This window comes from Nerophis ophidion, linkage group LG06 (genome assembly GCF_033978795.1).
Source record: "Nerophis ophidion isolate RoL-2023_Sa linkage group LG06, RoL_Noph_v1.0, whole genome shotgun sequence".
Classification (NCBI taxonomy): domain Eukaryota; kingdom Metazoa; phylum Chordata; class Actinopteri; order Syngnathiformes; family Syngnathidae; genus Nerophis; species Nerophis ophidion.
In genome coordinates, this window is record NC_084616.1 from 63,873,081 (window position 1) to 63,895,208 (window position 22,128).

Genomic DNA, 22,128 nt, shown 5'->3' on the forward strand with positions numbered 1-22,128 from the left:
TAGAGATCCACCTGGATTCATGAACTTAATTCTAAACATTTCTTCACAAAAAAAGAAATCTTTAAAGGCCTACTGAAACCCACTACTACCGACCACGCAGTCTGATAGTTTATATATCAATGATGAAATCTTGACATTGCAATACATGCAATTGCAATTTTAAATTTCGCGCTGAGTATCCTGTTGAAAACGTCGCGGCATGATGATGCGTATGATGACGCGTGCGCATGACGTCATGGATTGTAGCGGACATTTTGATCCAGCATCGATCACAGCTATAAGTGGTCTGCTTTAATCGCATAATTACACAGTATTCTGGACATCTGTGTTGCTGAATCTTTTGCAATTTGTTCAATGAATTATGGAGATGTCAAAGAAGAAAGATGTAGGTGGGAAGCGGTGAATTGCGGCCACCTTTAGCAACACAAACAGAGCCGGTGTTTCCTTGTTTGCATTCGGCTCTTACTGTAGACATGAGTGGAGAGTTTGCGTTGTTCCTCCTGCAGCTGTGGACTCTCTTGCTTCCTCCCACCATCTGCCACCGACAGTCGGATGCTTACTCCGTGGAGGGGGAAAAAAAAATCTCAGCCCGGCTGCCTTGCCTCGTCGAGAAACGTGGCTTCCCTCGGAGACACTGGCGGTCACCACATCCGTGGCCACACCCCTCCGACTTTCAGGTACGACTATATAATCTCACTAAAACACTAGTAACACAATAAGCAGATAAGGGATTTTCCAGAATTATCCGAGTAAATGTGTCTGATAACATTTGAATCGCTCCCACTGCCCTCGTCTTTATTTTTTTTTCTAGTCCTTCACTGTCACTTTCCTCATCCACGAATCTTTCATCCTCGCTCAAATTAATGGGGAAATCGTTGCTTTCTCGGTCCAAATCGCTCTCGCTGCTGGTGGCCATGATTGTAAACAATGTGAGGATGAGAGGAGCGCTCACAACCCCTGACGTCACGCACATAACGTCTCGCGCATATCATCTGTTACTTCCGGTACAGACAAAGCTTTTTTATTAGCCACCAAAAATTGTGTACTTTATCGTCGATGTTCTCTACCAAATCGATTAAGCAAAAATATGGCAATATCGCGAAATGATCAAGTATGACACATAGAATGGACCTGCTATCCCCGTTTAAATAAGAAAATCTCATTTCAGTAGGCCTTCAACATCACTATTTATGGAACATGTCCACAAAAAAGCTAGCTGTCAACACTGAATATTGCATTGTTGCATTTCTTTTCACAGTTTATGAACTTACATTCATATTTTGTTGAAGTATTATTCAATAAATATATTTATAAAGGATTTTTGAATTGTTGCTATTTTTAGAAGATTTTTAAAAAATCTCACGTACACCTTGGCATACCTTCAAGTACCCCCAGGGGTACGTGTACCCCCGTTTGAGAACCACTGCCATATATAACATGACTGGTCTTGTGATGAAGCAGATACATAGTTTTGGTTTGATATGAAGCGGAATTTAATGTGTGTCGTCCAGCTACGCAACTCAGGCCCTGATTTTTTGTGCATGTAACCTTCATAAATGAGACCTTTGGACAGTAACGTTAGCACCTATGCTTGGGCAAACAAATGACAGGTGTAAGGACTTGGCACCACAAAAGTTGATTATCCAATTATGTCATGGCAATGACAGACTAGTTTATCCTTATTACAAATAGGGCTGAAATGATTAATTAATTACATTTGAAAACATCCTTAGCTTAAATTATGTGGCTTTGAGTGTTAAAATCTTTAATAATCCCTAATAAAAATGTATAAAATACGGACCACATGGAGTGCTTGGAAATTGCAATAGAGAACACCACAAAACAGTGGTGTGTGGCTGGTGTGAGCTATGTGGCAGCCGTTTTTTATTTAATTGCTAAGATTTAAAATGTGTTTTATATTTTCATACATGTTAAAAGTGCAATTTCAATGTTGACTGAGAATATAGGTTATAGCAAGCATATAATAGTTGTTTATTTTAACTTTTTTTGTCTAAAATACACATTGTGGAGAGAAAGTGTCGATTAATCAAACAACCTGTTCAACAGATTAGTCGATTACTAAAATAAATTGATAGCTACGGCCCTAATTACCATCCAAATTACTTTTAAAAGGTGTTATTGTTGCACAGTATTAATACTACTACAACTTGTACTACTACCACTACTACATACTGTTGTTGCTTTGACTGACTCAGATCTGATGTAAAACCCACAAAATGACATCATAACAATTATAATTACCAAGCTGAGCTTTGCAGCTTTCAATGGTCTTGTCAAGGCTCCTGGTGGGTCTTTTTGGCGTGGGGAGGGTGGCGGACACTACTTGCTGCTGTTGCTGCTGCTGCACAGTCTCACTTAGCTCTTTCAGGTCCATCTCAGCTTTTACTCGATCTGAACAGAAGTTCATGTCTGGCATGAGTATTGGTATTTGTGACATTGGGAATATGGCAAATGTTTATGGTGCTGACCCAAGTTGAGATTGAGGATGCCTCCTGTTGAAGCAGGCCTCTCCTGTTTGGACATCAGTCCAGGGTTGAGGGGCTTTGGGCTGCCTGTCAGGTTGCCTGCTGGACCAACCTTCCCTGAGACAGGAGATGCTGTAAATTACAATCAAGTGTATGTTTATACATGAGCATGAGTAATAGATCTGTTGGTGTATCTGTTTAAAATATAAATAGACTATGACTTGCAAGTATAGTCCATAGATTCCTCTCCAGTGCTATAGTGGAAGGTTGAGTTCCGACTAGTCTTTTCCAAATCCTGCTCTCCATCAGACCCAGTGTGGACTGAAGAATTGGTGCTCATCGGGGAACGAGGCATGTCTGTCATAGACACTCTCCGACACATACTACTGGGTGTGGAACTCTTTCCAAGTACCATCTTTGGAGATGCAGTTAGATCAAAGTTAAAGCGAAGTTTATCAAGTTTCTCGGTTTTTACAGTGCCAGCACTGGGGTTGGAAGGGTCCAGCAGCATTTGAAGCTGGTTGTTGGGCGTGTAGGGAGTCCGGAATGGCGCATAATTGAAAACTCCAAATTTTTTTCGAATGTTTTCCACATAAACCTCCATTTCTTGCATGGCACTGTTGAAAATGCTCTTAGTTTTTTTCACAGAGAAAGGGATCTCTTTGGACATGAGGTAGCAGTTATTGATGGGGACCCAGGCTCTACATAGAAAGAATGGCACAATTAATATAACTGAACATCCCAAATACAAGCAATCCACTGCTCTCAGAAGTTTAGTTCACCTGTCATGTTGCCCGAAGAACCGTGCGTCTACCTGCCCATCCTTTTCGCGAAGTGCTTTTGCTGGCCAGAAAGGGAAGCCTTTCAATTTAGCCCAAACCAGGGTGTGAGGCTGACTCTATTTGGTGACAAAAAACACATTGAAAATAATTATTAAAACAAACCCCTTTTTATTTTACTTAAATTCATGTAATAACGTACACATGGCTCACAGAACCAATTGTCTCTTTTTTGGCAGGACGACAGGTAGCACTCAGGACATACTTCTATCTCGTTCATCTTGAAGACGCAAATTCCAACAAAAGACACACGTTAAATTACAAAACATAAAAATAATAATGCATGTATACAAGTAATAATATGTAAACATGGCATACTTACCTCATGCTCACATATCTTGACAATTACTTTTGCAGTTGCTGTTAATTTGTGATTACCTGGAATAAATGAATTAGCACAAGTTGTGACTTTAGTTTCTTCATCGACATAAAAGACTAGTTGTTAAAGTATATCAATGGTCTACCTCCATTATAAATTATGCAGTTGTGTAAGATCCATTTCATATCAGCCAGAAAGGCTTCAGTGCAGCCAAACATTTTCTTTTTGATGTTCTGTTTATTAAATGGAGAAAAAGAAGGTTGTGATAATTCATACATGATGAAAACACTTCATCCGAAAAATAAATCTACCTTCTCTAAAGTAGACAAGTCCATGGGGTGAAATATATACTCAGCATAGTCAGGGTGCTGTTCTAAGGAAACTGGCTTCTGAAAAGGCTCTGTCTGCTTGGATTGAAGAAACAAGGAGAAAAGAAACGAATGCATCAGACCGTGTTTGATATGATATTTAATTTTCTGCAATTATAATGGCATTTTAACTTTAAAACTTACCCCAGGTTGTTTAATCTTTTGGAGTGCAAATTTGAGCAGGTAAGAGAGTTGGTCAATATTCAGCATTGTCATTGCTTTGCTCTGTGTTTCAATGCATTCGGCAACTGTTATTTTCTGCAACGACAAGAAATATAAAATTAAAGACTGACAATTAATAAGCAAAGAACGACAAGAAATCCTTAATAGATTTGGGGAGTTGATATTTCTACAGCTTGTTTCCTGTACAAAATGTTTGATGTCCAAACTAAGCGACTTATTTAAATGCATTTCTACAAGTAATTCCTAGACTACAAAAACAAAACTGCCAAAGCAAGAAAAAAAGTTCATTTACAGAAGCTTTTTGTGCTCTATTGTGACAATTACATGTACATAAATTAGAGATTCAGCAATCCAAAACTGAAAGGATATTGCTCAGATACTGGAACTGGAATAGAGGACACCTCTCCCAATTAACACCGGGCATTGTTTTGGAACAGTTTTTTGGAATTGCTGCATCCCCACTTTAAATCCAACAGTTTGTTGATATACTGTAATTTTCGTACATCCACACACTGACACACGTATCCACTGAGATACCTCACACTCGGGACAGAACCAGTCGCCCTCAGGCTCAGCTGGTAGTTTGAGGCACTTGGCGTGGTACACCCTAGGACAGAGCTCACAGCAGAGCACCTGACCCTCGCGGTGGCACAGCCAGCAGTAGAAGTCATTCCTGCCGTCCTGCGGTACAACATCAACAGGATCTGTGGTGAGTGCTGGCTGCTTCATATAGTAAAAGGGACCATGTCTTAGCTCTGACTGAAATGCAGGCAAGAGAAAAAGGGGGGCAGGTTTCAAAACACACGCAGAAACACAAAAAGGTGCAGTGCAACAAAAACAAGGCAGGACTACAATAAGATAAGCCAGTAAGCAATGACAGAAAATGAACTCTCAAGCAACTAATCTCAATATCCGGTCATGTGACTGTTTTAACTGTGAGGCAGACAACTTGTTCAACAGGTTTATGTTTCGAGTTGTGTAATCATTACTGTTGATCTTTTCGCATTCCTAAATGGCCCTTTTGTTTCAGTGAAGCCAAAATTCATGATACTCAGCAACTACTGGATGAACGCAAAAATAAGTTGGCCCCATAATGCCATGCTACAGTTGGCCAGAAGGCCTCATTTGCACGTTTAAGTCTTGGGTTACCATAAATTTGTGCTGATGTTCAAAACCAAGATGGAGACACTTCATTCTCAACTATGAGCAGTCTGCAATTTGTAATTAATTGTGGACCTTTTTTAATAAACACATTTGATCTATTATACTTTAATCCAAAGAGAGTCATCAAGGTTTTTCCGTTTGGGATAATTTAGGAGCGAATTGTAAAATTAGATGGCCCTATTTGTTACATGTAATTTTGATTAAGTTAATCATCAATTTCTTAAAGAGGAACTGCCTTTTTTTCAATTTTGTCAATCATTCACATTCATTATGTGAGACAAGCACTCATGTTTTTCTCTTTTTTTCGCATTGTAACTTGTACAAAAACGCAAGCAAAAGTCAGCTAACAATGGAGGTAATGGGATTCGTTCTACTCCGCCTATAAAGCCCTCTGAAAAACATCCAAAAACATCCATAAATGTTTTATATACACCCTGTGTGTATAAATTTAATGTACTAACAGGCCATTCATAATAACATGTAACATTTACATATTTTGGTCCTTTTAAAGGCCTACTGAAACCCACTACTACCCACCACGCAGTCTGATAGTTTATATATCAATGAGGAAATATTAACATTGCAACACATGCCAATACGGCCTTTTTAGTTTACTAAATTGCAATTTTAAATTTCCCGGGACTTTTTTCTTGAAAACGTCGCGTAATGATGACGTGTACGCGTGACGTCACAGGCTGTTATGAATATGAGCGCAGCGTGAACACACAGCTAAAAGTTGTCTGCTTTAACGGCATAATTACACAGTATTTTGGACATCTGTGTTGCTGAATCTTTTGCAATTTGTTCAATTAATATTGGAGAAGTCAAAGTAGAAAGACAGAGTTGGGAAGTTTTAGCCTTTAGCCACACAAACACACGGTGATTCCTTGTTTAAAATTCACGGACGTGAAACTCTACTATGGATCACAGCAAACATGGACCCCAAAAGAATGTCAACCAGCAGGTTTCTGTGAGAAAATTGTGGTTAAAAAGTCGCCTCTAACCGGATATCAGCTGAGCTTGTGCCTCCCGTACAGCTGCCGTCGACTTCCCTGAGACAACACCCGGCCGTGGACGTACACTTCTGACTATCAGGTACTGTTAGACTCACTAAAACACTAGCAACACAATAGAAAGATAAGGGATTTCCCAGAATTATCCTAGTAAATGTAACTAAAAAAATATGAATCCGTCTCAATGCAACGTGATTGCAATCGCGTTTTTTTTTTTAACTTTTTTTTTTTCCTAGTCCGTCGCTATCAATATCCTCAAACACGAATCTTTCATCCTCACTCAAATTAATGGGGAGATTGTCGTTTTCCCGGTCTGAATAGCTGTTTTTGTTGGAGGCTCCCATTAAAATCAATGTGAATATATGAGGAGCCATCAAAATGTGACGTCATCGTCTGCGACTTCCGGTAGAGGCAGAGCTTTTCTCCAGTTGCGAACTTTATCGTGGATGTTCTCTACTAAATCCTTTCAGCAAAAATATGGCAATGTCGCGAAATGATCAAGTATGCTACATAGAATGGACCTGCTATCCCCGTTTAAATAAAAAAATCTCATTTCAGTAGGCCTTTAAGCATACGGCGGCATATTAATTTCACAGATGCATCACAGCATTTGCTTTTGCCTTCAAAAGCAACAACTACTGATTAATGGCAGACTTCCTGAGAGACGACGACTACAACTTCAGGACAAATGATGATCCAGAACATTCATTTACTGTACAATGTCTGCTCCAAATGGGATGCCAACTGATGGGATGTTTATATATATTCACGTTTAAATTAAGAATTAATCATAATCCTCATGCTGGTAAACAAACAAAGGGTGGGTGCAAATTAGCACATTTTCATGTCTTTCTTGCCCTATAAACCGAATGTCAAACTTTATGCCCACAACCTTCTACTATTCAAGTTAGAGGCAATACATTATAATATAGAATTAGCTGACTGGCTCAGTTTCTCAAATAGCTACTTAAGCTAGTTTCTGCTATGTGATCACGGCGTTAGCGCTTAAAATAACAATATCACTTAAACTTGGTTAATATGCAGGTCACGTGATGTAAACAGCGTATTGTTGCCGTTTTTTTAATGTTTTTTAAGATTTTATGGGTGCAATAGAGTAATCCAATTTGCTGCACTGTTGGCGACCTCGAACTTGTCCTTATATATATAATTAGAATGCATTGAAAAAACGTGTTCTTGTCTTACATTGGGATTATAAAACAAAAAGTGGAGTTCCCCTTTAACAATTTGCTATGAAATTTACTGAACGTTAGTAGTTTTTTTATGCAAGAAGAGAACGTGAAAAATCACCTTGCTTGGTTTGTCTGAAGTATAAAAGTGGGTAATGTGAAAACCCGGTCCCAGGGTGAGACCAGTTTACAATGCCTCTTTTTCAACATGCAACACACATAATTACCTACAGTAGCTCAAATTTAGGGAGTACAAAAATGCTGGTGTCAAGCATGAGTATGAAATTAACTATATAAATGGATGTGACTGAACCAAAGTTGATGTCACATGTCAGAAGCTTTGAAACACATATTGCAGCTGCAAAATGTTAATAGGAAATATCAATTTGCATTGACCATGCAATTACCACAGAATAAATCGAGTGTCACAGCAGGTCACACACTATATTGTGTCCTGGTTTATAGTAGTGGTAAAAAAATACAACAATCATTGGCAAAACCAGCAGCCACTAAGGCCCCGTTTACACAAAGCCAGATAAGGTTATCCAGGGTAAATCACACCTAAACTTATCCGTGTTCCCACACAACAATGCCACCGTTTAAGAACCCGCTCTCCCTCCCGCTCGCCGGCGCAACGCGACCTAATAAGCACGAGCGGAAAATGCGCACGTCATAGTCACCTCCAGTGTTGCTTAGTGTGCAAGTTCATAAATTTAACTTATCTGAACAATATCCAGTGTTGTGGTATTTCAATTAACTGGAATCCAGTGGGCTGTGGGGCCCCATTGTAGTAAATCAGATCTGAGCATCATAATTTAATTAAATCTTTAATAAACACGTAAAAGTACACAATGTGACGAAGATCATTTTACAACAATCAATCTTGGGATCCTGATATAAGGTCAGGACACTTCTCACTCTTTTGCCTTCACCTTAATTGTTCATTCGTTTTTGGTGACTTTATATACTCTGGACCTAGACGTTTAGTCTGCAACATTCATGGCGGACAATAACTGATACGGTCTGCTTTGCAAGTCCAAAAACATTTGCCGTTTTCTGTAGTCTTCCCTCGAAGACCAGGTAATACAAAGTACACGCTACCTTTTTTAAATCACATCCACGGGAGCTCGCATTCACGTTGTCTCTCCTTCGACAAATGGACAAAGTTTTTCGGTAAGTAGAATCACAGCTGCCCCGCACATTTGAAAGTTCTCTTGCCGTCTGAGATGTGTTGTATCCGAAATAGCAGCAATAACTTTCTCTTAAGGTATTCATGTGTGATTTACACGAGCGTCTGTACATGTAGAAGAATGAGAAACAGGCATGTCTGGATCACTCGCCTTCATATTTCCAGTGGTTAGCGGCAAGTTACGAAACCACTTTATTATGAAGCTGGCTCTGGCCCGATCTTTCTTACGTCACTTCCTGTGTGGGGCGCAGCCTTTCTGGCGTCACTTCCTCTCCGAACTCTGTTTGCAAATGATCAATGAGTCCATAAAAAGCTAAGAGCCGGAGATTCAAGAAATACACAGCGCACTTACCCGTGTAAAAGATTATCCGAGGAGGGGGACCTTAAACGATAGTTTAGTGTGGCTGAAACAGGGCTTAGGCTAGATAATTATTAGTTTAAAAGGTTATCTGGCTTAGTGTAGACATGGCCTAAGATGTGTAAAATGTGTGCCACGACAAAAAAGGAAGTTATGAATTGAATTTGAATCACCTAATTGTACCCAAAGTCAGGTGTAGTAGGATATACTCCCAGGTAAAAACTGTACCCCACTAGCATATTATTTGAGAACCTGCCAGGTCTAAAGACTGGAGTCCCCTTACCTGGTCTTTGTTGCTCATGGCCCCAGGCTTCTTCTTTTTCTTGAGCGGGCTGGGGGAGGTGTCCGACGGAGAATGTCCATTGGAAGAGTGGGTGGGACTCGATGCCTTCCTCTTCTGTGGTGTAAGGGAGCTTTCTGCTGACCCTGATGAATCAGGGGCTATAGATGCAGAGATGCAAACAAATCATCATACAACAGGCAGCATGGCTAGTGTCACTCTATACAAGGGGTCCAAAGCAGGTAGCTTGCCATTTGATTTCACCATAGGATCATTGAATACTTGCTTCAACTCTTACCATTTTTCACAACCGTTCAAGTCAAACATTATGCCACTATCTAATGACAATTTACAACACAAATCTGCTTTGTAAATAAAGTATAAATTAAATATTGCCAATCATATAAAGTGGAACTTCGATTCACCAACGCCTCTATTTTCGTTCCTTTCTTTTTAAGTACGTTTACATCCCGCCCGATATTGTTCTGTGTGTGAACCACGTCTCGGCGTACCCACTTTGCTGACATTACTTCCTGTCCACACGGGCACGGCCATTATAGAGACGGGGCCCCTTACGTCAAATCCTGTTTACACTCTGTAAACACCAGCGTGGCCATTTCGAAGAACGTCGAGGATAGCGGCACTTCTGACGATTTTACTTCCACAACTGTCAAAAGTGTGTCAGCCTACCTTAGAGATCACTCTGTGTGATCAGAAATGCTTTATATGTGTTCAAACAGTCTTTCTGTATGGTTTCGGGTTGCTAGACAACCACTGAGAAAGCATTTTAGCTAGTTAGCCTCCATCTTGCAGCCCCTTTTCTTCGAGGATTTTGTCAGTGAATGGGGTTATGTTCTGCAACAAGTCTTTAATTGTGATGAGACCGAAAAAGGTGTCACAGCGGACTTTTGCTGGTAGTTTGTACTAACGCTAGCAGTGACTACGTAAAAACCACTTCCGTGTTCAATTATCACTCCGAAACTCCCAGAGTGTTCAACAATGCCACAAACATGCTGAAACACAGGCTAAAATATTTTAGCTTCTTTTTTGGGGGGGGGGGGGGGGGGGGGGGGAGGATTGTCGAGCCATTATCCCCATATGTTGGTGTGAGAGAGAGAGACAGACAGACAGACACACAGTCGTGGTCAAAACTTTACATAGACTGATTGGAGCACATACTTGTTTGCCACTAAAAACATTCATGAAGTTTGGTTATTTTATGAATTTAATATGGGTCTACTGAAAATGTGACCAAATCTGCTGGGTCAAAAGTATACATACAGCAATGTTAATATTTGGATACATGTCCCTGCCAAGCTTCTGGTTGAATTTTTGACCACTCTTGTTTTCAAAATTAGTGCAGTTCAGCTAAATTTGTTGGTTTTATGACATGGACTTGATTCTTAAGCACTGTCCACATGTCCTCAATGGGGTTTAAGTCGGAATTTGGGAAGGCCATTCTAAAACCGTTATTCTAGCCTGATTAAGCTATTCCTTTACCACTTTTGATGAGTGTTTGGGGTCATTGTCCTGTCGGAACACCCAACTGCACCCAAGACCCAACCTCCGGGCTGATGATTCTCGGTTGTCCTGAAGAATTTGGAGGTAATCCTCCATTTTTATTGTCCCATTTACTCTCTGTAAAGCACCAGTTCCATTGGCAGCAAAACAGGCCCAGAGCATAATACCACCACCTTGACGGTAGGAGTGGTGTTCCTGGGATTAAAGGCCTCACCTTTTCTCCTCCAAAAATATAGTATTGTTGGGTATTGTGGCTAAACAGCTCAATTTTTGTTTCATCTGACCTCAGAACTTTCTCCCAGAAGGTCTTATCTTTGTCCATGTGATCAGCAGCAAAGTTTAGAGGACCCTTACGGTGTCGCTTCTGGAGCAAGGGCTTCCTTCTTGCATGGTAGCCTCTCAGTCCATGGAGATGCAAAACACACTTGTCTGTGGACACTGACACCTGTGTTCCAGCAGCTTCCAATTCATTGCAGACCTGCTTTTTAGTGGTTCTCGGTTGACTCTTGATCATCCTGACCAATTTTCTCTCAGCAACACGTGATAGCTTGCGTTTTCTTCCTGATCGTGACAGTGACAAAACTGTGCCATGCATTTTATACTTACGAACAATTGCCTGCACAGTTGCACTTGGGACCTTAAACTGCTTTGAAATGGCTCTGTGGGACTTTCCTGACTTTTTTAAGTCAATGATTAGTTTTTTTAAATATGTGCAGAATTCCTTTGACGTTCCCATTGTCGGGTTTGTAACCAAATCTAATAACTGCATCACATGAGCCCTATTTAAATGGGCTCAGAGAAGTCCACAGATGTCGTCAATCATAATCACTCACATGAATTTAAGAGGCCATGCCATGAAGCTAATTTGATTGTAACTTTTCTATGTCACCAAAATGTATAATGTATGTTGCTGTACGTATATTTTTGACCCAGCAGAATTGGTCACATTTTCAGTATACCTGTAATATACATAAAAGAACCAAAATTCCATGAATGTTTTTTGTGACGAACAAGTATGTGTTCCAATCACTGTCACAAAAAAATAAATAAAAGTTGTGGAAATTTGCGGAAACTCAAGATAGCCATGACATTATGTGCTTCACAAGTGCATGTAAACTTTTGACCACGACTGTGTGTGTGTGTGTGTATATATATATATATATATATATATATATATATATATATATATATATATATATATATATATATAAATAAATATTAGTATACAGTAGTACCGCCATACTAATGAATCTTTGAAACGTATCGGCCCCGCACCCCATTGCGTCGAAGTCACGTCTTGACATTGCTGGTTTGCAAGCAGATGACCATGTTTGGCGGCACACAATCACAGAGTAATTACAAGCAGACACGGTGTGTAGACAGAAAAGGAAGAACAGACGCATTTTGGCTTAAAAGCTAACGAAAAAGTCAAGTTATAATACTAAAACGCCCACAGGAAGAGGTGCTATCTACACCTCAAATCCACTGTAATTATATCACCTACAGGCACGTATCTAGTTGATACTACTATGATTACGTCGATATTTTTTGGCATCACAACATCTTTCAAATTTTTTAAAATGTATATTATGTTTATAAACTCAGGAAATACATCCCTAGACACATGAGGATTTTATATATGAGCAATGTATGATCCTGTAACTACTTCGTATCGCATTGATACCCAAATTTGTGGTATCATCTAAAACTAATGTAAAGTATCAAACAACAGAAGAATAATTATTACATTTCAACAGAAGTGTAGTTGTAAAACCAGGGGGCAAGCAGATATTAACAGTACATGAACAAGTAGATTAATAATTTTCTACCACTTGTCCTTAATAATCATGACAAAATAGAATGATAAATGATACAAAATGTTACTGCATACGTCAGCGGACTAAAGAAGAGCCTTTGTTTGTTTACTTACCACTAAAAGAAAAGTTTTTTTTGTATGTTCACTATATTATTTAAAGACTTAATTGCAATTAGAAACATATGTTTAATGTACCCTAACATTTTTTGTTAAAATAAAGCCAATAATGCAATTGTTTTGTGGTCCCCTTTATTTAGAAAAGTACCCAAAAAAGTTTAGTACCGGTACCAAAATATTAGTATCGTTACAACACTTACACACGCACGCAAGAACACACACAGGTGTCAAATTATTAATGTTTACGTTGATTCTTATAGGGCAGTGGTTCTTAACCTTTTTTCAGTGATGTACCCCCTGTGAACATGTTTTTTAATTCAAGTACCCCCTAATCAGAGCAAAGCATTTTTGGTGGAAAAAAAGAGATAAAGAAGTAAAATACAGCACTATGTCATCAGTTTCTGATTTATTAAATTGTATAACAGTGTAAAATATTGCTCATTTGTAGGGGTCTTTCTTGAACTATTTGGAAAAAAGGATATAAAAATAACTAAACATTTGTTGAAAAATAAACAAGTGATTCAATTATAAATGCAGATTTCTACACATAGAAGTAATCATCAACTTAAAGTGCCCTCTTTGGGGATTGTAATAGAGATCCATCTGGATTCATCAACTTCATTCTAAACATTTCTTCACAAAAAAAGAAATCTTTAACATCAATATTTATGGAACATGTCCAAAAATAATCTAGCTGTCAACACTGAATATTGCATTGTTGCATTTCTTTTCACACTTTATGAACTTACATTCATATTTTGTTGAAGTATTATTCTATAAATGTAGTTATAAACGATTTTTGAATTGTTGTTATTTTTAGAATATTTAAAAAAAATCTCATTTACCCCTTGGGATACCTTCAAGTACCCCCAGGGGTACGCGTACCCTCATTTGAGAACCACTGTTATAGGGGAACTCTGCTTCACTATACAAATTTTTCGGATGGCAAACTATGTTGAAGAGCCAGTTAAGTTTGAAACTCGAGGTCCATCTGTAAAAATAAAAAGCACACCTTGCTTTCTTTTATGCAAAATACCTCAACTACTAATGAAGGTTGGAGACTCCCTGGTCTAAATACTGGTGTACCATTAGACCTTAAATAAACTAAAATCAATAAACGTTGGATGATGATAAAATACAAACGCCGTTTCTATGAGTTGGAAAATTGTGTTAGATGTAAATATAAACGGAGTACAATGATTTACAAATCATTTTCAACCTGTATTCAGTTGAATATGCTACAAACACAACATAATTGAGTGGATCGTGAGATCGACAGGCGGATCGGTGCGGCGTCTTCAGTAATGCGGACGTTGTACCGATCCGTTGTGGTGAAGAAGGAGCTGAGCCGGAAGGCAAAGCTCTCAATTTACCGGTCGATCTACGTTCCCATCCTCACCTATGGTCATGAGCTTTGGGTCATGACCGAAAGGATAAGATCACGGGTACAAATGAGTTTCCTCCGCCGTGTGGCGGGTCTCTCCCTTAGAGATAGGGTGAGAAGCTCTGCCATCCGGGAGGAACTCAAAGTAAAGCCGCTGCTCCTCCACATCGAGAGGAGCCAGATGAGGTGGTTCGGGCATCTGGTCAGGATGCCACCCGAACGCCTCCCTAGGGAGGTGTTTAGGGCACGTCCAACCGGTAGGAGGCCACGGGGAAGACCCAGGACACGTTGGGAAGACTATGTCTCCCGGCTGGCCTGGGAACGCCTCGGGATCCCCCGGGAAGAGCTAGACAAAGTGGCTGGGGAGAGGGAAGTCTGGGTTTCCCTGCTTAGGCTGTTGCCCCCGCGACCCGACCTCGGATAAGCGGAAGATGATGGATGGATGGATGGATGGACAACATAATTGATGTTCAAACTGATAAAAAAAATGTTTCTTTTTGCAAATAATCATTAACTTTAGAATTTCATGCCAGCAACACGTGACAAAGAAATTGGGAAAGGTGGCAATAAATACTGATAAAGTTGAGGAATGCTTATCAAACACTTATTTGGAACATCCCACAGGTGTGCAGCCTAATTGGGAACAGGTGGGTGCCATTATTGGGTATAAAAACAGCTTCCCAAAAAATGCTCAGTCTTTCACAAGAAAGGATGCGGCGAGGTACACCCCTTTGTCCACAACTACGTGAGCAAATAGTCAAACCGTTTAAGAACAACGTTTCTCAAAGTGCAATTGCAAGAAATTTAGAGATTTCAAAATCTACGGTCCATAATATCATCAAAAGGTTCAGAGAATCTAAATAAATCACTCCACGTAAGCAGCATGGCCGGAAACCAACATTGAATGACCGTGACCTTCTATCCCTCAGACGGTACTTTATCAAAAACCGACATCAATCTCTAAAGGATATCACCACATGGGCTCAGGAACACTTCAGAAAACCACTGTCACTAAATACAGTTGGTCGGTACATCTGTAAGTACAAGTTAAAGCTCTACTATGCAAAGCAAAAGCAATTTATCAACAACATCCAGAAACGCCGCCGGCTTCTCTGCGCCCGAGATCATCTAAGATGAACTTATGCAAAGTGGAAAAGTGTTCTGTGGTCTGACGAGCCCACGTTTCAAATTGTTTTTGGAAATATTCGACATTGTGTCATCCAGACCAAAGGGCAAGCGAACCATCCATATCGACGCAATTTTCAAAAGCCAGCATCTGTGATGGTATGGGGGTGCATTAGTGCCCAAGGCATAGGTAACTTACACATCTGTGAAGGCACCATTAAGGCTGAAAGGTACATACAGGTTTTGGAACAACATATGCTGCCCTCTAAGCGCCGTCTTTTTCATATACGCCCCTGCTTATTTCAGCAAGACAATGCCACATTCAGCATGTGTTACAACAGCGTGGCTTCGTAAAAAAAGAATGCAGGTACTTTCCTGACCCGCCTGCAGTCCAGACCTGTCTCCCATCGAAAATGTGTGCCGCATTATGAAGCGTAAGATATGACAGCGGGGACGCCGGACTGTTGAACAACTGAAGCTCTACATAAAACAAGAATTGGAAAGAATTCCACTTTCAAAGCTTCAACAATTAATTTACTCAGTTCCCAAACGTTTATTGAGTGTTGTTAAAAGAAAAGGTGATGTAACACAGTGGTGAACATGCCCTTTCCCAACTACTTTGGCAGGTGGTGCAGCCATGAAATTCTAAGTTAATTATTATTTGCAAAAAAATAAATAAAGTTTATAAGTTTGAACATCAAATATCTTTTCTTTTTTAGTGCATTCAGTTGAATATGGGTTGAAAAGGATTTACAAATCATTGTATTCCGTTTATATTTACATCGGACACAATTTCCCAACTCATGTGGAAACGGGATTTGTAAAATAAAGATACTATTCAAAAAAACGTAATTACTGCACGGTTGTGTATTGTAAATCAAATATCAGTAAAACATATTTATTAAAGACAGACATGTTGCCTGAGTGGACATTCTTAACAACCTAGTATTTGTGTTGACACAAGGTTCTAGTGGCCCTGAGACGTACCTTTTGATCGTGCAGATGCATCCATCCCTTCTACTACATTCGACTCCGTCTTTATCTCCTCCTCAGCCAGACTGATGAGCACGGCCAGCGACACATAAAAGAGATCCAAACACAAAGTCAGAAAGGGTGTTCAATAACCATGGTGGCATTAACAGTAAACAAGTGGAACACCACCTAAGGCACCCAGATCCCAGAGGATCTGTCAATAGGGACTTGCCAGGTTTCCATTTGTATTACAAATGAAACTCCAAAAAAATTTAGTATTGATGATTATGGCTTACAGCTTAAGAGAACCTCAAATTGAAAACCTCAAAAAATGTGGTGTTTTCAAAAACTGTAAGCCATGTTCATCAAAATTATAAGATATATTCCACTTAGCATATAATTAGTTTATATCACAATTATTCACAATTGAAGTTGAATTACTGACATGAAAGAACTACACTGTACAATACTCAAATTATTCACTTTTATAGCCTACAAGACCATATGGACGTTTACATCCTTTCCACATCACCAATAACAAACAAGACAGAATTTGTTCTTGGTGCAGGAAGAGAATGGCAACAGTCTCCATGACAACGTTTCTCTGTCTCCACATACAGAATGAGAAACACTGATTTTTAAACAGCCCTTGTGGCTCTGTCTTTCAAAAGATATAACCGCTGACATTTTGTGCAGCATACCTTCATTTTATTTCTTTCCCCAATAGTAGGACTCCTATAGTTACTCAGAGGAAAAATAGTCCTCTAAACATGTCCAGCCTCTGACGGAACAATACCTGTGGCTTAGGGGACAATTCTTAATCAACAAAAAAGGCAGAAAACTTAAATATAATTTTTTTTTATAAACACAGACCACAGTTGATATTTGGATATTACTGCCAGAACACACACACACACACACACACACTGACTTGAAGTGGCCATGTTTATCACAACCATCACTGCAAAATCTCTTTTATAAGTCTTGAGCATTTCTTTAAGTGCTTTGGACCAAGGTTATTTTATTAATTTGCGAGCCCACAAAATAAAACCTACCTAAAAGACCATCTTGCGGGTCAAACACTTGACCAGTTCATAGACTAGCTTAGGCCATACCTGTTGACATTTTAATTTTAAAATACTGGAAACTTCACTAAAAATAAAGAGAAATCGTTGTCTGTCTACCAGCACCCATGGTATCATGCTAGTGCAAAGAAAGTACTTTTATTTTGAAGGTTTGACTTACAGGTTTATGTCTAACACCTTTTTGGCCCTACCGTTGCAGAGCGAACCCTAAGCTGTGCTGCTTTCATAAAAGTTAAAATACGGAACAAATACGTGGACAAATTAAAACGGGGGTTTTCCCTGAAAAACGGAAGCTATGCCTCCAGCTATTTGTTTACTGGTCCGCATGATGAGTTTACAGGCTACAATCCAGAGGTCAAACACCTTTCTAAGATAAGGTTTTTTGCACTTATGTTAACAAAAGGAATGTTCCTCACATACCCTTATCCACCCTAAGAAAATATACTCCACACAAAATTGACCCAAAGTTTCAAATGTCTCAACTGAAGGTTTTTATGTGTCAGAACTGACAATCTAGATTGTAAGGAAGATTAAATTATATGCATTAAACCACGCTATTTAGGCTCTTCGTCAAACTAGATCAACAACCACTGACAAGAATGCTCTTTATTTTAACTCACACCGAATAAACTTTTATGACAATATTGTCTCAAACAGGACAAATAAGGCTTGAGCAGTTCCTTTCGTATTGGTATCTGATTTCAGCCCGCCAACCGTCTCACACACAGACACACACAAACACCCGCACACACACCCCAAATCCTCCAGGGCCTTCTTCCGGACTGAGTGAACAAACCATGAAAATAAGAAAATGTTAGCCAAGTCCTTCTGCTATATACAGCAAAGTCTTAAAAATAGAGAGCATTTGCCATCGCCGGGCAATTCAGAGCAGCTGGACAAAAGGCCTGTGCCCCCTAGAAAGCCATTGCAAGACATTCCTGACAGAAGCATGAAGGCAGGATGTGAAAACATGTGATTATCCAAGGAGCACTGTTAGATCAGGAGCTATGATCCATCACATGAGCAGGCGGATAAATCCTCAGCTGATTCTGGCATAAAGTCCACACAGGCGCACATTGGAAAAACACTAACAGAATTCCACTGTGCAAGCCATACCTGATGGATAAAAAGGAAACAACCCTGACTCAGTGCCTTTATATTCCACTCCTGTGAGAGACGAGCAGGGTTCTCTGGTCACAGAAAATGGAGGCCACAGCTCGCTCCCCTCCCCCTCTCCCCAATGCCCCCCATCCCCCACTCCTAGGCTCACACTCAGACACTGGCACATCCATGCAGGAAGACCAGGAAGATTTGTCCAGATAGCAATCCAGCATTATACAATAATATAAAACAGGATCACCCATGAAGGAACAAGAGATAAAATAACATCCAACAAAATGAGAAGCCTTATCTTTCATCTTTCAGTCTGCAGAGCTGCAACAGTTACATTTCATTTTGAAGAAGAAGGCCTTTGATTAGACTGCTAAAACACAGCACATTTGTTCAGTCAAAAAAGCAAAAGACTGAAGGAGTGCTCTCTAAAAAAACAGCAGATCACCCTGGAAAGGCGCGCTCGGGAAGTACATGGGATTTCTATCATGATCTGAAAACATCCAAGCACCCTGCAACACAAAACCCCAGGGGGATTATTAGGTCTGCAATAAGAAACAAATGCCTCCTGCTTTTTCAAGACTGACAATGACATGCAGACAAAAGAAAACCGACCTTTGCAACTGCTTTCTATCTTATTTTAATAGTGAATTAGGCAAGTCTGTTGTAGAATGGTAGCATGAACACAACATCTCATTAGCAAAGCACTCGCTGCCACTACAGTATTTGTTGAAGAAAATGAAATTGACCTGAGTTTTATAAAGAGGCTGAATCAAAAATGGCTGTGGAATTTTCCAGGAGGCCCTTCTCTCTGCTGCTCTCCCTCTGATTGTCAATCTTTAACCTCGGCTACAGCTGCAATTCGCTGGAGGGCCAACAGGGTGGAACATTATTGGTTGGCTGAGTTATGCCACACGGATCACAGTGTGCCGGCTCCCTTTTTCTCTTCAAAATAATTTTTTGCTGCAATGCAGACATTTCCCTCTTTGCATAACAGTTTATTTACCTTCAGTGTAACATGCCCTTCTTGATTAAATCAAAGGGGACATTAAACGTCATTTGGGAGATTTATTTGTGGATGTCTCTGTGGTTGTGCTATACCACGCAGGTGGAAAAATAGGGCTCAAATGATGTGTTGCCAACACTATGGTGCTACATACTGCAGACATTTAAATCAGTGCAACATTGACGTCTGGTAGCAGACATCTATTCATCATTGGAGGTTATAGCCTGCTATTCAGAACATCCACTGTGTTGAGCTGATTTAGGCCTTGCTCAAACGGGAACATTTGCGTTTCGTTTTGCTGCCAGATTGATAAAAGGAACACGTTCACACGATGTATCAGCATCACTGGGTTACTGATGGAATACAATGCCTCGCCACAAGTGGCGCTGTAAGCAGACAGACAGAGCAACCAGGAAAACCAAAAAGAGCACAGAAAAAAAAGAGACTTGCGTATGGAAAGATGATGACAGACAGAAGAAAAGGTAGGACTTAGCTCATGTGACGTCACTAAAGCCCTTGTGTGATTACAAACAAGTTAAAAGGAAGACCAAAGCAAATAGAAATGCTGTTGAACCTGGACATCAAAGTGGCCACAGACGTGTGGACATACTTAACAACCCTCACGATTTTCCCGAGAGACTCTCGAATTTTAGCGCCCCACCCGAAAATCTCCCAGGGCAACCCATCCATCCATTTTCTACCACCATTCTGCCAAATTTCTCCTGATTTCCACCTGGACAACAATATTGGAGGCGTGCTATAAAGGCACTGCATTTAGCGTCCTCTACTATCTGTCATCACGTCCGCTTTTCCTCCATACTCACAGCGTGCCGGCTCAGTCACATTATATATGCAGCTTTTACACACACATAGGTGAATGCAAGGCATACTTGATCAACAGCCATACAGGTCACACTGAGGGTGGCCGTATAAACAACTTTAACACTGTTACCAATGTGCGCCACACTGTGAACCCACACCAAACAAGAATGACAAAACACACTTCTGGAGAACATCCGCACCATAACACAACATAAACATAACAGAACAAATACCCAGGACCCCTTGCAGCACTAACTCTTCTGGGACGCTACAATATACAACCCCGCTACCAACAAACCCCCCCTCAACCCCACCCTATTAATTTTTTCAATTAATGGAGTACTCGGATTAAACACACCTAATGGCCTCAATGGGTATTTAAAGTTCCAGGCACTTCTTGCGGTCCTTATTTGATACATCTTGATAGTTAACTTCAAACAACTGATTGATCAAAGCAATAGAATGAGTCAAAGCTTTTTTCTATCAAATTAATCGATCAAATTGATTAATCGTAGAAGCTATATACACAAGCTATGACATGTTCTGAAGGTTTGCATGTTTGTGTAATTGTTCCTTCAAGTTCTACAGTTAGGAGATAAATTCTGTTATGGGATTATTATTATTATTATTTATTTCTATTTACTACGTGTCGTTTGGGAAGCTGAAATGTGTATTTTCAGCTGTTTGACCGTTGCGATGACTTCGGTTGCCACGGTTACGGGCAGTTCAGTTTCCGCCAGCTGGTAGAAAAAACTGTTAAAAGAGCTCCGGCCCTAACAGGTAGTGCAGCGTCGGTAGTTCTTCATGAAAGACAGTTTACCAGGATTGCAGATCGGAGAAAGAACCACAGTATGATTATGATTTCAGAGTGTTATAAGTGACCATGTATCAGTAGTAGGGCTGGGCGATATTGGCTTTTATTAATATCCCGATACTTTTATGCCATATTGCAATATACGATAAATATTACAATATTTTGCCTTGGCCTTGCATGAACACTTGATACATATAATCACAGCAGTAAGATGATTCTGTGTCCACATTAAAACATTCTTCTTCATATAGCATTAATATATGCTACTTTTAAACTTTCATGCAAAGAGGAAAATCACAACTAAGTCAATTGACCAAAACTGTATTCATTAAATACTCTTTATTCTCTCACGTGTGACTTTTTAAATGAAAGAACAAATTAATAGTGTTGCTTCCTTTTTGTAGTAACACTTCTGCTGCATACTTTGCATTGATAGATTGATACTTTTATTAGTAGATTGCACAGTACAGTACATATTCCGTACAATTGACCACTAAATGGTAACACCCGAATAAGTTTTTCAACTTTTTTAAGTCGGGGTCCACGTTCATCATCTCATGGTACAAATATATACTATCAGCATAATACAGTCATCACACAGGTTAATCATCATAGTATTTACATTAAACAGCATATTGCCGTTGTCTACTGAATATCTTCCTACTTGGAGCCAAACCACCGCCAGATGATGGACCCCCTGCTCTTTATGTTGGGCATTTATTGTTCTTCCTCCATTTGTGATAAGTTTTGCACCATCTCTCTCTCTCTCTGATCGGCGAGAGCTATGACGCTAGACTCGCGAGAGTATGTGACGTATGTAAGAAGGCGGGCTTGTTTTCCGTATCTGAGAATGAGAGACGAGGAGGAGTGAGAAACGCCTGTTGTAAAATGCACGCAGCGAAAAGCAACTCGACCTGCCTCAGCCAACGTTAGCCATGCTAACGTTAGCTCTCAGCGAGAGCGTGTGACG

The 22,128-nt window shown here is 39.9% G+C and overlaps 1 protein-coding gene across 4 annotated transcripts in view; it reads right to left on the reverse strand.

The window, feature by feature from the left end:
* LOC133555089 (MYND-type zinc finger-containing chromatin reader ZMYND8-like) overlaps window positions 1–22,128 on the reverse strand; it is a 45,050-nt gene that overhangs the window by 9,110 nt on the left and 13,812 nt on the right. Inside the window, exons 3-14 of one of the 4 annotated variants that reach the window (XM_061904564.1) lie at window positions 16,337–16,407; window positions 9,390–9,547; window positions 4,733–4,876; window positions 4,157–4,270; window positions 3,956–4,048; window positions 3,790–3,877; window positions 3,648–3,703; window positions 3,468–3,545; window positions 3,269–3,384; window positions 2,712–3,187; window positions 2,490–2,618; window positions 2,263–2,412 (exon numbers count right to left, since the gene is read on the reverse strand). In XM_061904564.1, coding sequence (XP_061760548.1) covers window positions 2,263–2,412; window positions 2,490–2,618; window positions 2,712–3,187; window positions 3,269–3,384; window positions 3,468–3,545; window positions 3,648–3,703; window positions 3,790–3,877; window positions 3,956–4,048; window positions 4,157–4,270; window positions 4,733–4,876; window positions 9,390–9,547; window positions 16,337–16,407 — 1,673 coding nt within the window. Of the gene's footprint in view, window positions 1–2,262; window positions 2,413–2,489; window positions 2,619–2,711; window positions 3,188–3,268; window positions 3,385–3,467; window positions 3,546–3,647; window positions 3,704–3,789; window positions 3,878–3,955; window positions 4,052–4,156; window positions 4,271–4,732; window positions 4,955–9,389; window positions 9,548–16,336; window positions 16,408–22,128 lie in introns of all 4 variants that reach the window. The other 3 variants (XM_061904563.1, XM_061904562.1, XM_061904561.1) reach the window with 3 other exon arrangements.